The sequence below is a fragment of the Balaenoptera physalus genome (genome assembly GCF_965194825.1).
Source record: "Balaenoptera physalus genome assembly, chromosome: 9".
NCBI lineage: Eukaryota > Metazoa > Chordata > Mammalia > Artiodactyla > Balaenopteridae > Balaenoptera > Balaenoptera physalus.
In genome coordinates this window covers 14,999,508-15,014,577 of record NC_138888.1, presented here as the reverse complement: position 1 = coordinate 15,014,577, position 15,070 = coordinate 14,999,508, and the positions used below count along the sequence as shown (strand labels likewise).

Below are 15,070 nucleotides of genomic sequence, written 5' to 3'. Positions count from 1 at the left end.
TTCCACCAGTGGTTCCTGACCTTAGCTTTGTCCAATGCTCTCTTTTTATAACGTGTTAAGTGCACCCTTTACTGTCATGAATTACGAGCGGTGCGAAAAACTTGCATAGATGATACAAAGATGACATAATGCTTAAAGTTAATTTAGAACAAAATGAATAAAAAATCCCTAATCTTTTCCCTAGGGAGGGAAATTCTTTATTTCATAAGAGGATTTACCAGCAGATGCCTAAAAATGACAAACTCTCCTATTCAAATAAGAACCAAAGGATAAATTTAAATCACAAATAAATTCTGAAACATCTTCTGTTAAGAGAGAAGGTACACCTGCATCTTTAAGGACCACATTACCTGGCCACAGCCCATCTTCCAATGGAGTTGCTTTCTTGTCTTACCTGAAGAAGAATATTGTTCCAGGATCACCTTCTTTTGCAGAATTTTCCATACCTATCACCAAAATATTTGCTGCATCTGTGATAAATGAGCAAAAAGCTATGTCACAAGGTGACACAAGATTTAAGTCACCTATAAACTTTTAACAAAGTATTTGTGATCATTTCTTCATATACCATGAAGTGCTCTACAACATACTGTCCATTTTTCTACTAAGGTTTCTGAAAGTATTTAATATATGAAAATGAAAAGACCATAAGAAATTACTTGAACAAAATATTCAACAACCTGTGACACTATTATTAGTGCTATTTAAAACTCATTCACCCCCATTTTGATTCAGTAATCGCTAGTCCAGTTGATAATTATTAAAGTCTTAGTATCAGTACAACTCAGGTTCAAGAATTTGGGGGGGTGGGGGAGGGATGGATTGGGAGTTTGGGGTTAGCAGATGCAAACTATTATATAGAGAACAGATAAACAACAAGGTCCTACTGTATAGCACAGGGAACTATATCCAATATCCTATGATAAACCATAATGGAAAAGAATATATAAAAGAATGTATATGTATAAAGGAATGTATATGTATAACTGAATCACTTTGTTGTACAGCAGAAATTAACACACTGTAAATCAACTATAGTTCAATTAAAAAAAAGAAAAAAGAATTAAACTTCTTTCTGTAAAAGTAATTTAAAATAAAATTTGAAGAGCCATTAATATAGTCTCTTCCTTTAAATATCATTTTATTAATAATATAATTTTAATATTCTCAAACTACTCATTTCACTGAATTTTAAATTATATTGTATAAAGTGTGGAAAATAGAAGACATACAGAAACAAAGATACAGTCCATTTCAAAACATATCTGATTTCAAAGTTAATCATGAGAACTACCATGATAGTCACCTATAACTATTTAAATATTTTAACATTTTAAATATTAAATACATATATATACAAATATTCACCAGTAAGTAGTTACTTTGTATATTAGTTTAGTAGTATTTATTATAAGTATATAAATATTCTATAATGTAAACTATATATAACATGTTAGTCTATCAATTAATAAATATACTAATATTAACATGTAAAATGTTACATAATTTCTTTTTTGAAACTAAATACATTTTAATAGAAAACAAAATACAAAATAACCCTTTTCAGAAAACAGAAATATTTAATCCTTTTCCCACAAATTAGAAGTTGCTTTATCCTCAGAGCATAGTTTTCAATGCATGTGTCTGTATTTAAGATTTGTTTCACAGACTGTTCATTAAACTGCTACTGCAAAGCAGGAGGTGGGAGGGACGATCTCAGGAGAAAAAGACACTGGAAAAGCCTCACCTCAGAATCATTTGGAAATTCAACATTTTCTAATTCTATCTTTTGATGTTTCACTGCCAATTATTTCCATTTCTTTACCACAATCTGTCCTTTTAGGGGAGAGAACTGTTGAATAGAAGTGCAGCCACGAAAAGAATCTTTCTTTCCCACCAACATAATTTCTTAACCTAAAATTAGGATCCTCAAAGCTTCAGAGCTCTGGACAGAGGTTGGGGAATGGGGGATTCAGATAGAGACCAACTCCTAAACTCCTTTTCTTTGGTGCAATCACACTTCCTTAAGTTCTACATCTATAGAGGGCAAGGCTCACCCGTACAACCGAGAACACCACAAACGAAGTGGGAAAGATCCAGGCCAGCGAGAATAGTGTGAGAAGCCCCCAAGTGTGTAATGCACAGGGCCACCCTGCTGACAGCCTCTGGAATCAGCCAAGAAAGAATACCTCAGGGCAATTTTTCTTCTTAGAGGCCCTGGACACAGCTCTGTTTTTCTAAGTCAATTATGTTTGTTTTTTGCCACCAAATAGTACAAACAGTCGGTTCAGATCATCAAGGCTGAGAAAGCACAATGACATTTCGAGTGTTTCTTACAGGGTCGTTTCTTACAGGGTCGGTGACTCTTTTAAGAATTTTCTCTGTAGCAGAGAGGTTTTCAACCTACTATTTTTTGCTACTTTGAGGTAAATTCATGAATCTTCCATCAAAGTGTTCCAAGTCATTTTTTTAACGTAAAGCAGGTGATTTCTCAAGCCTTCCTCACACTATCCTAAAATCCTCTCAGTTTATTTTAATTCTCTTTTAAAATATTCATTGAGTTTATCTTTTAACTAATTTTGTTAGTTTTAAAGTGTTGGACTGTACTGGTAAATTTTTCTTTAAAGGCTCTCCCCAACATTTCTATCAATTTTACGGTTCTTCTGTAATACTAAAATAACTTTTTAACGTGACAGAAATGAAGTGTCATGGCCTTTGATCATCCCAAGTAAGAGTGATCCTATAAATACAGCTGAATAAACCATATTGATTTTAATCTTCGAACTAAGTTCTCTGTGAATATGTTTTAAATCTCCTATCTTTGTATGTCATTTGTATAAAGAGATTCAACACCACTTTTATGATATAATTCTTCAAATAGAAAATGAGGGGCTTCCCTGGTAGCTCAGTGGTTAAGAACCCACCTGCCAATGCAGGGGACATGGGTTCGAGCCCTGGTCCGGGAAGATCCCACATGCCGTGGAGCAACTAAGCCCGTGCATCACAGAGCCTGCGAGCCACAACTACTGAGCCCACGTGCCACAACTACTGAAGCCCACGTGCCTAGAGCCCGTGCTCCGCAACAAGAGAAGCCACCGCAATGAGAAGCCCACGCACCGCAAAGAAGAGTAGCCCCCACTCGCCGCAACTAGAGAAAGCCCATGTGCACAGCAACAAAGACCCAACACAGCCAAAAATAAAAACAAATAAATAAATTTATTTAAAAAAAAGAGAAAATGAAACCTAAACAAATGCATATTTAAGAAAGTTATCATAGGAAAATTATTTTCTAATACATTGTAACATACTTGGCCCCAGGTTCAAGAAGATGTACCTCTAGGCAAGCTTGTTACTTCAACATATCCATGGGAGGCCAGATCTTGAGAGAGACTTCCAAGATGGTATTCATCTGCGGTTGCAAATGCAGTACAGCGCATCAGGTCCTGTGCCAGAGAGAGGAGACTGAGATGGGTTACCAAGAGGTGCCTGTGATGGCTGTCTCTTCACAGGGAGGATGGCGTGCTGCAAAGCCGGCCCTCGAGAGTTTTCTCCAAACATTTCAACGGTTCAGACAAAGGATGTGAGAAGGATGCAGAGAAAGAAGTTACAAGGAGGCAGATTCCAGCTCAATCTATGCAAGAACTTTCTCTTAATCGTCAAAGAGATGGAATGGGCTATCAGGACAGGGAGCCACACCTGCTGGTTGTGCTTCAAGCACAGACTGGTCAAAAAATAGGATTTAGGCACCATACAAGGCGCCTGGATGAGATGCTAGTTAAAGTCTGTCCAACCTTGAGCTTCCATGGTTCTTTTTCACAGCAGCATTATTATTTGAGGTCATTTGATAATTTGCCACTAGCCTTGTACAGGCAAGAGATTACTTTGAATCTACTAAGGAATTACAGAATTTTTACTCTAGTTAATTGTACTCTGGTTAAAAGTTCTGTGAATCTGAGAATGTGTCCCGGTTTGGTGAGTGCTTTGGATTTCTGCACTAGGAGTCTTACCTGTGTGTACATGCACACATTTATGTTGTGTGTAGCTATACACTATACATATGGTAAGCATATGGCACAGCACACAGTGTTTTTGTCAAACTGTAGGTCACAAGCCATTAGTGAGTCCTGATACCAATTTAGTCGGCCCAAACCAGCTTAAAAAAAAAATAAACTAAACAGAATAAAACAGAAAATATTAGAGTACATAATTCATAGTAAGGGTAAATTTTATTTTATGACATTTTCTGTCACATATATGTCTATATAGGTATATTGGGTCACTACACATACACTGTAATGCAAAATAAATTTCTCACTATGGAATATGGTCAATAAAGTTCAAAAGCTATCGGCAGAGGTGTTAAGAGTTCAGGCACAGATTAGATTCATTAAAAAAAAATCAGAATAACAATAATGCCTACTTGATAGGGTTGTTGTGAAGTTTAAACAAGCTGATGAATGTCAACTGCTCAGAACCATGACTAGCACAAATGTTCAACATTTTTTAGGTAATAGTTATTATTACGGCACATACAGATATGTTTAAACCATCAAAATTTATGGGAGGCTAAAAAGTTTATCAAGTAATTTACATCTGAATTTTCATTTGTTCATAATTTTATATTTTAGTATCTATTAATCAGAACATTAGTGAGTCTACTGTCTTTGATACATATGGTGCTTTGGCCCATATGTATCAAAAGAGGTATATGAGTCACTAAATCAAAATTTATTCCTAGGATTTACTCATCTTGGCTCCTAAATTCTTTCCCTTTCTGCTACATTCCTAGTATGAAATTCAAGAAAAGTAGTACATAAATTTCTTCCTTCCTCCCACTTTTGTTACCTAACTCCTGGCTCTTTCTCAAGAGATGACCTAACTCTGGTTTGCTTTTTCTTCCATCTGTTACACAGTTCTAATGTGTGGTTTGAAAAGTAGCAGAGGAATAAACGGAGGACCTGAAAAACCTAAAATCTGTAAAATATCCGCTCATAAGCAAAACATTCAATTGTCTAATTGATTTTAATTCAATTAGAAAAAAAATTAAAAGTCAGACAAGCTGAAATTGTCACTGAATGTGAGCTAAACGGATGCAGAACCCTCCTGTTGCAGATATCTGACATGCTGATTCCCATATTCATTAGGAAGGTAAGAACACGTGAATTTACAAAAACATACGGATCCATACAGTCAAAGTAAAGCTGGTTACTGGAGTACAGGAATCAGTTATGCGCTTAAGGTTTAGAAGTGCCAGCACTAGTTGTTCTTTTAAGGCTCCGTGGAGTTAAAAAGAGCGGGCAGGATATGAGATTAAGTTGGCTGAAAGAAAGGAATCCTGGAAAGAAGCATCAGGTAAGGCCATGGCAGGCAGGCTCTACCCTACAAAAGCTGACAAATTTACTGAAGTTTGCTAAGCAAAATCCCAGTGCATTAGGTTGGATGTCAGAGTTACTCCGGGACTGCTACAGCTGACATGCTTAGTCTAGGCTGGAGTGGGAAGAGAAGGAGGCACGAAGGAGAAGACAGGAGATAAGGAGAAGGTCAACAACAGCTAGTCCAGTGGAGGGTTTTCCCATAACCGTACTAGAAACGGCACTGCCGACTGTCTCTAGAATCAGAGCCGTAAACTGGCAGCCCAGAGAACTATCCAACTCAAGTTGGAAACACATAGTGTTTTCAAGATGTGAACAAACTATCAACAATAAATGGCCATTTGACACAAAATCCAGATTTCCACCATCTTTTGCTCCAGTGGAAGATCTAGCAGTAACTGACCAGGGTCGGGGCTGGTGGGGGGCCTGATTCTCCAGCCGATGCAGTCCCTCCCACTCCCTGTCTCGTGCCTGCTTCACCATCATCCTTCTTACGGACCAGGCCCATCTGTGCTAAAAAAACTTATACTATTTTACATTCTCAAAAATGGAACAAGTCAAAGCATTCAACCACTACTTCCATGAGAAAATATATGCTGAGCTCCAAAGAGTCAGGTTATAAATTTTTAAACACAATTTGTTTTTAACTTAGTCATTCCAAGGATCTTTGCAGATTTTCTGAAGATTGTCACCTTTCCTTCTCTCACCATCTCCTATTTAGTTTGGGTCAGAGTTCTAGCCAATGTCTCACAGCTTACTTGACTTAGCCTATGTTACATAACTTACATGGCTCGCCACACTACTTTCTGTATTCTCCTTAAACATCTGGGATGTGAGTCTCTGTTTAAGTTATGAATCTTCTGTGAATAAATGATTCACAAGGTTTTCCAATTTGACTTGTTATAAATATCATTTTTGGGTTTTATTTCCTTTGTTTTTCAATTTCAAGATTGTATTTAACTCCATTTGGTAAAGGGAAAGAGTGTGTGTCATCTTTGCATTTTTTTCCCCTATTATTTAAAGATGTTACTCTGCAAGAAGTTTTCATTTTTAGACATGTTTTTTCTGGATTTTTACAATGAACCATTATTTTTTGAGCATTAAATATAAATATATAGCAAATTTCAGGTTCTAGCATGGGGATCAACAACTTGTTCTTAAATAAATGTGCCAAACCAACCTAAAATAGTTATTGGATTTAAGACTTAAATTTAGGCCTTTCTATTTTAAAATGTTAAAAGAAAACCACCCAAACCCAAACAAAACAAAACCAAAGCCAAGAAAACCACCATGTTTCAGTATGTTTCATTTTTCTGGCCACAGAAAACATATTCCAGCAGATGGGGCTAGAAATTTATATATGATTCTTGTTTTAGAGCATCACATACTCTGACAGAATACTTTTCCTAAAAAAGAAACTTTATTTTTATTCATGTTCTTTCACTAAAAAAAGAAATTAGTGCATTACAGTAATGTTGCTTCTATATTACTAAGGGAAAAAAATGCATGTTTTTCCTGTTATGTACAGATTATAGGCGAAAGTTATAAAACACAGATGCATTTTACATTACTAGTATAAAGCTTTAGCTTTTAAGCTTTCTGACTACAACCCATGGTGAGAAACCCTTTCACATACACAGTACCTACCTACACATAGACACCCACACCAATAACTGACGCAAACGCTTCACAGAACAATATTTACCTTTATCATGAGTAATGCATTGATAATTTCTATTCTATTTCATCAAACAAACCAAAAAAAACCCAAATCTATTAACAACCCACTGGTTAATTTTACTACACACTGTGGTGTTAGCCTGAAAACTACTGCGGGGCGTCCCAGCACCCTGCCTCCTCTGCCAGCCTCCACGCTGCTCAGAGGGTGGTCCTCATCCTCGGGCATTGTCCTCCTCAAAGACAGGACAGAGCAACAAGAAGCACTGGCCCTGCCATGATAAGTGATGAGCCAACGGTATGTGGGTTGAGTATCTCAGTAGGTTATGATCTCTACAAATGGAATCAGGTGAAGACTTGATTCCAATATAGAGGGTGAGTAGCCTCACCCAGTCAATTCCAAGCGCACGCCGTGTGGCAGAGGTAAGAGGGTGAGCTCAGGTGCACACGTGGGGAATGAGACAAAGGGTACCTCTTTCTGGTACAAAGTAGAGTCCTTTCCTGACTCAGTCCAGAGGGGAGGAAAGGGCTTTACCACCAAAGGGGACTCGCCAGCCCCATGATGCCCACGTGGAAATGGAGGGGCCCTCTATTCGGGACAGATAAAAGCCAGTCTTCAGCCCTGGGCATATATTACCTCGTTATACCTCAAGACTGTGTTCTCCTGTAAGATCATTGGAAAATAATGTTCCAAGAATCATACTCCCTCAGGTCACTTTCAAAATGCTTTCAGAAATAGAAAAGATTGTCTATTATTTTCCTGTGCTTCCAGAGAAACGACATACTGTTTCTGTTTTCGCGAAATTCCAACTGAAGTCACAGCTATTAACGTTACATAATATGTCCTACGCCAGGACCCAGGAAATAAATGACTCCTTAAATTGGTGACAGAAAAAGTTATTTCTTATAAGACACTCTTATGTTTTTCTTTTTTTCTTGTTAGACAACAAGAAATGTACAACCCAGGAGTATTCCTGCTTTTCTTTAATCATTGGGCTTCTCCTAACTAAATGTTCAACTAGATTACTCATATCAGATACCTGATAATATTTACTTCTCTGTTCATATCAACTGCTTGCTCTATTTTAAATGTAATGCTTTTATTATCTCATTTGAAACTTATTAAATTTTGAAAATCTACTTCAAATCCTTTCCTGGAAGCAGAAAAAAAAAAAGTCCTAAAGAAAAATAAAAAACGGAATCCAGGAAAACTGCTTTCAAGTCTACGGACAGCCCAAAGAAATAATGCCTCTTTGACAGTTTACAACCAACAACTACAAAAAAAAGTGACATCTCTGACCTTACCAGCCTTTCATAAGAAACTTGATTCTGCTCTGGGCTGCTAGATGTAACAAAAGAAAAAAGGGACTTGATCCTCCTCTTTTTTGGACCTGCTATGAATTCAGGTTTTTACACTTAATTTCATCTCAGTCACTTAAATACTAAATTTCCCAGATGATCACAAAACTAAACAACATAATTAAACACTCAAGAGCTAGAAAGAAAGGGGTGAGAGCAGAATGCATCCAAAACTCCCATCCTTCATATCGTGGGTTCAAGGAAACCAAACAAGAATGTAAACAAAGCTAGAATCCAAAATAAAAGTCATTAACCAACTCCTAACTTCACAACCTGAGGATAAGACGTGAAGGCCTGTACCCCTTTTTAAAGGAAGTCAACCACACAGTAAAAAAAACAAAAAACAAAAACAGAACAAGTTAAACGCTCTCAAGGTCTACTTCTCAGAATCGAGATTTTAAGCTAGACAGTATAACCTGTTTTCTGATAGATTCAGAATGCTTCATCAAGTTTTAAATATTCGACATTCCTAATTTTAATGTTGATGGCTACAGACATCAAAGATCCCTTTGCTTCTCTTCTATCCTTTCCTGTTTAATAAACATTTATTAAGTATAAGGCAAAGTTTCAAGTATCATGCGAGATACACAGGTTACCAAAGGGCTTGATCTTGACCTTAAATATTTATCATTTAGTGGGCAAATGCAAACTGTAGTTGAGAAATTCCCATAAACCTCTTAACAGTGAATGAAAACAACCACTTCAACCTTCAAATGATAAAAAAAAGCAAAAACCTTCACTCTGCTTTTTGGATTCCACCTTGCCATGTCCTTTCACCACCCCCTCCCATGCAGTCACCACCGGCTAATGAATGTTTACCTGTCTGCATACTTAATGTAACAAAAATTTTTTAAATTTAATACAGAATTTCTACAGTTTGATTTTTTTTTTTAAATGGGGGCTTTTTATAGCACTGTTCCTAGAATGGACTTACTACTAGTCTTTTTCAAAATCTCCTTAGGCCACTAACTAATCCTTTCATAAACTATATTTTTATATTTAATTGCCTCTATTTTGCCTTTATATGTACCACTAATTCCTAAAATTAAGATGTTGATTCCCTTTGGAGATGACAGGTTTTACTATTAGGCTTCAAAGATCCTGAAAGAAGTGCTGAGCTGGGGGCTGGCTCTCCCATGTTGGCAGTAAGGCTGAGGTGGGATCCACAGGGGTTCAGAGTGATTATTAGGGAACAGAGGCGCCACCACCACAAGCGTTTTTACCTTGTTCACAGGCAGAACTGGAAGGTTGGTCCTGGATGGCTGCCTGGTCCTTGATGCTTTCAGTGGTCTCTTGATTTGCGGAAAGTCTTGTTTAGAAACAAGTGTTTCCGTTGACACAGATGAGGAATGTCTCTTTAATATTTTTATAAACCACTTAAAACCTAACAGATTTGGTTTGTGAGTCACTTTCCTATGAGTACCAAGGGAGTTCCTGGTTGGAAGGTGCTCTTTTTCATCTTGGTAACGTGCGGTGTTTAATGGAGAGAGTACGTTTGTATTTGATATTTTCCGGTTCATTTCCAGGACCTGGGACTTATTCAAACCAACAGCTGCTGTATCAGGAAAGAACAAATTCACGTTCTGACTTCTTGTCAGGGTGTTGCATGCTGTGGTCTCAAATTCCTTAAGTGGTTTTAATGTTCGATGAACAAGTCTTTGGCACTGACACGCTTTTGATAAAATATAGTGACATCTGGCCAAGGATCTGAGAAGTCTGGCTGACATTACCACATCTCAAGCTAAAAGAAAAAGAATTCAAAGTTCAAGTTTTTTAATAAAAAATGTTAAAAAAATATATAGTGTTTTCCCAGGTAACAGGTATATTTCTGTAAAACAATTTGCAAAGTAGATACATCTTAACTTAAGCCTAGTAAAAGAATGAGGTTAAAAAAATACATACAAGTGTTTTCACCACCTCTCCTTTAGTCAACCTTTAGCCTTCTTTCTGGAAGGTTACAAGACTATAAAGCTATTGAGGGACTTCCCTGGCGGTCCAGTGGTTAATACTCTGCGCTCCCAATGCAGGGGGCAAGGGTTCGATCCCTGGTCTGGGAACTAAGATCCCACATGCCGCACGGCGTGGCCAAACCAAAAAAAAAAGTAGTTTATTTGTCCTTTAAACACATAGCATTTTTTAACACCTTAAAGCAACAGACAATTATTGGGGCCTATCAGAGGTGATGTTTGAATCGGGTTTCAAAAGGGCAGAGGGATCAGCAAGTCAAACACCCCAGGTAAACAGTGTTGTTCACCTGACAAACAGGATGCAACTTCAGGGGAGCCAGGCGTGAGCTGCAGCAGCAGCTGAGGGCCGAACAGGAGCCTGTGGCTGCATCCTAAGTACCGGTCCTAAAGAGTCTCTATAGGAGGGGGAAGTCGGAGCTCTTCACGTGAGACTCACGTGGTCAAAAGTACATTTAAGAAACATATCCTTGGTTAAAACTTAGAGGAGGAACTGAGAGAGACTAAGACATTGCTTTCTGAGTACTTTGTACCCAGCAAGCGCTCTGCTTCACCTCACGACAATCCCGTGAGGTACTTCACAGGGGAAACTGAGGCTTAGGGAGGCTGACTGCTTACAATCAGTGATGCAGAGACAAAAGGAAATCCCAAGCTTTTGCAGTTCTAAAGACAACACTGTAACCACTGCATGTATATTATCTCCCTTTAAAAGGATGAGGCCAAGGATGAGTCACTGCGATATTTAGGAGGTAGAACCTGCTGCTTTCAAAATATCTTCCAAAGCTGGAATTCTCTATTTAGTTCTAGTCCAACTAGCTATTCTAGTTCACCTTTAGTTATACTATTACCTGCCAGTTGAACCAGTGGGTTTTGCAGAACCTAATTAGACACTATTTTAGGAATCTGTTTACACAGACCTGGATTCTTCCATTCTCTTCTAGGAAATTCTTACCTCCACGCTCTAAATCTTGCCTTCACACAGAGGCTGGGACAAAGAACGTAAAACCTACAGGACAGACAAGTGTGTTTTCTACCTTTGCAGAGGAAAACAGAGGGGTAGCATTTAAGGTATCCGACACACACACAAAATTATTTAGGCTTTGTTAAAAACTGGAACACATCTCAGAAAAGTGAAATTTTAATTGCACAAACTAAATTTAAAGATAAAAATACACTAGATTTTTAATTACACTAAGAGCTTTATATAACATTTTGGGCATCGAATTTCCGTGTTCCACATCATCCTTGTCGTAATTCTTGATGGTTTCTACATCCGTGCAGATTGGTGGGGGGCGTGATCCGCCCCCCACCCCCCCTGAGTGATCTCATCTTCCATTCTCCCTTAGCCACTCACTCCCAGGGTCTTACGCTCCGAGCTATATCGTGGCCATTAGGCACCTGCGGCTACTGAGCACTTGAAATATGGCTCAATAAAATTTAAAAAATAATTTTTTTTGGTACCTTGTATTTTATACTTAATATAAAAAAGTAAAATATCTCAATAATTTTTATATTGATCACTTGTTGAAATAATATTTTTAGATATATTGGGCTAGATAAAATTAACCTCACCTCTTAATTTTTACTTTTAAAGTGTCTAGAAAACTTAAAATGCCGTGTGTGGCTTGTATCGTATACCTGTTGGAGGGTCCTGCTCTAGACCTGTCATTACCAGTATCTGTAACCTCATGTTCTCAATTTCAAGCATTCTACTCTCCAAACACCACCTCTGATCTTTCAGGCTCACTCCTTCTATCACCCAATTCCAACAGTTCTTCAACCCCAACAGGACCTACAATTCAATGATCCAAGCACTTTTTCACTGCCCCTCACTCCCCACATCACTTCCCCCACACTTAGCTATATTCCATGGGCCCCAAATCCCTTGCACCCCTCTCTTCCACATACCCACGTGACAAAACCTCAACGTGAATTAAATATAATTCACACCCAATTTGTGCCTGGACTCCTGCACCTCAACGTGGCTGGAGACAGACAACCAACCAACAACCATCTGGTCTCACTTTAAAATCATGACCACCCACTTCAGGTGGGCCCTTCATGCCACTCAACGATCTTAAATACTGTACTTCCATACTATATTTTACTTTTCGCTCTCTCCTCACACCTTCAATGCCTCCTCCTTTCTCATTCTCAATAACGACCTTGCTTCCTCTTTGGCTGACAAAACAGAAATAATCAGGAGAGAACTTCCACCAGCTCTTGCCATCATCCACCTGCCCACCTATTGCTTTTGTGCCCATATACTTTGTCTTCCCTTCTGCTGCTACAGATGAGGTGCCCGTGGTCCCATCTACAGCCAGGTCCTCTATCTGCACACCGAGTCTCTTCCTTCCCTGCCTACAGAAGACATAGTTAAGCTCTTCTCCCCTCTCTCTCCCATGCTATTTATTTTTCCCTTTTTACTGACACATTCCTATTAGGCTCTGACTTCTCCCACCTTATAAAAACAACTCTTCCCCGACACCCATCTTCCCTTCCACATACTACACTTGTTCTCTGAGCTCCTTTCCGTTTAGAGGAGTTTTATTGCCTCTCTCCATCTCCTCTTCTCTGATTTTTCTTGAACCCACTCCAATTGGGCTTTCATCTCTGTCACTTCACCAAAACCCATTTGTCAAGGCGAGCAACGACCACCACATTTATAAGTCCTGTGGTCACTTCTCAGTATTCATTTTACCTGACTGACCAGCAACATGTGATACAGCTGATCACTCCACCCTACTCCCTCACTCGCTTCTGGGATACCACGCTGGCCATTTTCATCCTACCTCATTGGTAGGATGTCTCTTTTGCTGGTTTCCCATCCCAAGAATGTAATGTACCAAGGCCCAGTATTTGGGTCACCTTTCTTCTCTATTCTCAGCTCCTGGTGATCTCACCCAATCTCATAGTTTTATATAGTACCTACAATTGATGAATAGCAAATATTTATCCCTAAACTACTCTGATGAGCATGAAAAATGTAACATGCTCAAAACTGAGCTTCTGAAATCTTCCTGCAAATCCTATTCTTCCCAGTCTCCCCCACTCATGAAATAGCAATTACATCCTTACCTTTGCTAAGGCCCCAAACCTGCAGTCCACCTTATTCTTCTCTTCCTTCTCCATACCCAATCTGTCAGCAAATCCCACTGGCTTTGTTCGGACTGGTCCTCTCCACCAACACTGCCACCACCCTGGTCCAAGCTGCTGTCCTTCCCAGGGATTACTGTCACAGCCTCCGAATTGGTTTCCCAGCTTCTGTTCTTCAGATTCTTCTGAACACAGCAACCAAACTCAAATCGGATTACATCTTCCCTCTTCATAAAATTTGATGATGGCCTCACATTTCACTTTAAATAAAAGCCAAACACCTTAAGATAGACTGCATGGCCCTCCATTCTCTGCCCTTTATCACCACTCTGACATCTCCTCCAGCTTTTTCCCCCCGCTCATTTTGCTCCCGTCACTCTGGTCTCTGGATCTCTGCACTTACTATCCCTTATACTCTTCTCCCGGGTGTCTGTAAGCCTCATTCCCTCACCTCCTTCAGACCTTTGCTCAAATGTCTCCTACACAGTGAAGTCTTCCCCGACCACTTCATTTAAAACGCACACCAGCACCCACACTCTAGCTTCCTCCACTCTCTATTTCTCCATTGCATTTAACATCACTTGCAAACACGTTGTGTTCTTAATTTATTAACTCACACAACAAATTATGAACTGAGTTCCTACCATGTGACAGAAATTGTCCTACTTGCTAATACAGCTGAAAATAAAATAGACGAAAATCCCTATCTTTTGAAACTTACATCACAGTGGGGGTGACAGATAATACACGTGGTAAACCACTAAAATATACATTAAATAGTCACAACGTTACAGGGAAAAAAACAGAAGAGGAAAGGAGATCTTTGTCTCTCTCCTGTAGCACCTAAGCTCCTTGAGGATGAAGATTTGCCTTTTGTTCATGCTGTGTCTCCTGTAACCAGAGTGCCCAGCACACAGCAGGTATTCAACTCGTATTTTTTGAATGCAATACAAGGCAGCCACTCAGTTCTTGGACACATTTTCTACTTTTTAAGAACATACCAACTAAGAAATCTATATCAACTAGGCTATGAGTCAATGGATAAGTGGCGCTAATCTCTGGGAGCACGCCTTCCAATTCCTTAAACTGCTCAAAATTATTTTATCTTTGCAGTTACCGCTATGCACTGGCTGAAAGAAGGGTTCAGTACGTGGGTATGGACGGAGTGCTTTTCACTCCCAGCTAAATCGACCAAAGATCACTGTAATAGGCAGGGGGCCTCCGCTGTACCGGTGAAACACGTGACGCGAGACGTTCAGGGCGGCGGGGAGCAAAGGGCGGACCGCTGTGCGAGACCATACAAGCTCCCAGAACAAGGTAGTGCACTAACCTGTCCGCGGGAGGAAAAGACAGACGCGCCAAACGCGCAAGCTCCTACGGCTCTGCCGCAGGCAAGAGACAAGAGTCCCGGCGGCAGCCCTGCGCTCCCGCAGCCAGTCCCAACACAGACCCAGCGCCCCGCCCAGAGCCCGACACTGCGCAGGCGCACAGGACTCCTGGCCCAGCGGAGCGTAAGCCGCCCGGTCCACGTGACCGTAGGACCACGTGACCCGTGCTGCCGCGACCTTATACGCTCCCTAGTTCCTGCGACGTCCCGGTCCC

At 39.6% G+C, this 15,070-nt stretch overlaps 1 protein-coding gene across 7 annotated transcripts in view; it reads right to left on the bottom strand.

Moving 5' to 3' along the window:
* Positions 1-15,000, bottom strand: part of RMND1 (required for meiotic nuclear division 1 homolog) — a 45,250-nt gene extending 30,250 nt beyond the window's left edge. For 3 of the 7 annotated variants that reach the window (XR_014267294.1, XR_014267295.1, XM_082474815.1), the window contains exons 1-4: positions 14,799-14,997; positions 9,632-10,149; positions 3,335-3,443; positions 395-470 (exon numbers count right to left, since the gene is read on the bottom strand). Coding sequence is in view for 5 of the 7 variants with exons in the window: in XM_082474815.1 (XP_082330941.1) it covers positions 395-470; positions 3,335-3,443; positions 9,632-10,135 (689 nt within the window). In the remaining 2 variants the exon portion in view is untranslated. Of the gene's footprint in view, positions 1-394; positions 471-3,334; positions 3,444-9,631; positions 10,150-10,662; positions 11,630-12,617; positions 12,734-13,450; positions 13,729-14,798 lie in introns of those variants that run through there. The other 4 variants (XM_082474817.1, XM_082474816.1, XM_082474818.1 and 1 more) reach the window with 4 other exon arrangements.
* Between the last annotated feature and the right edge of the window lie 70 nt (positions 15,001-15,070).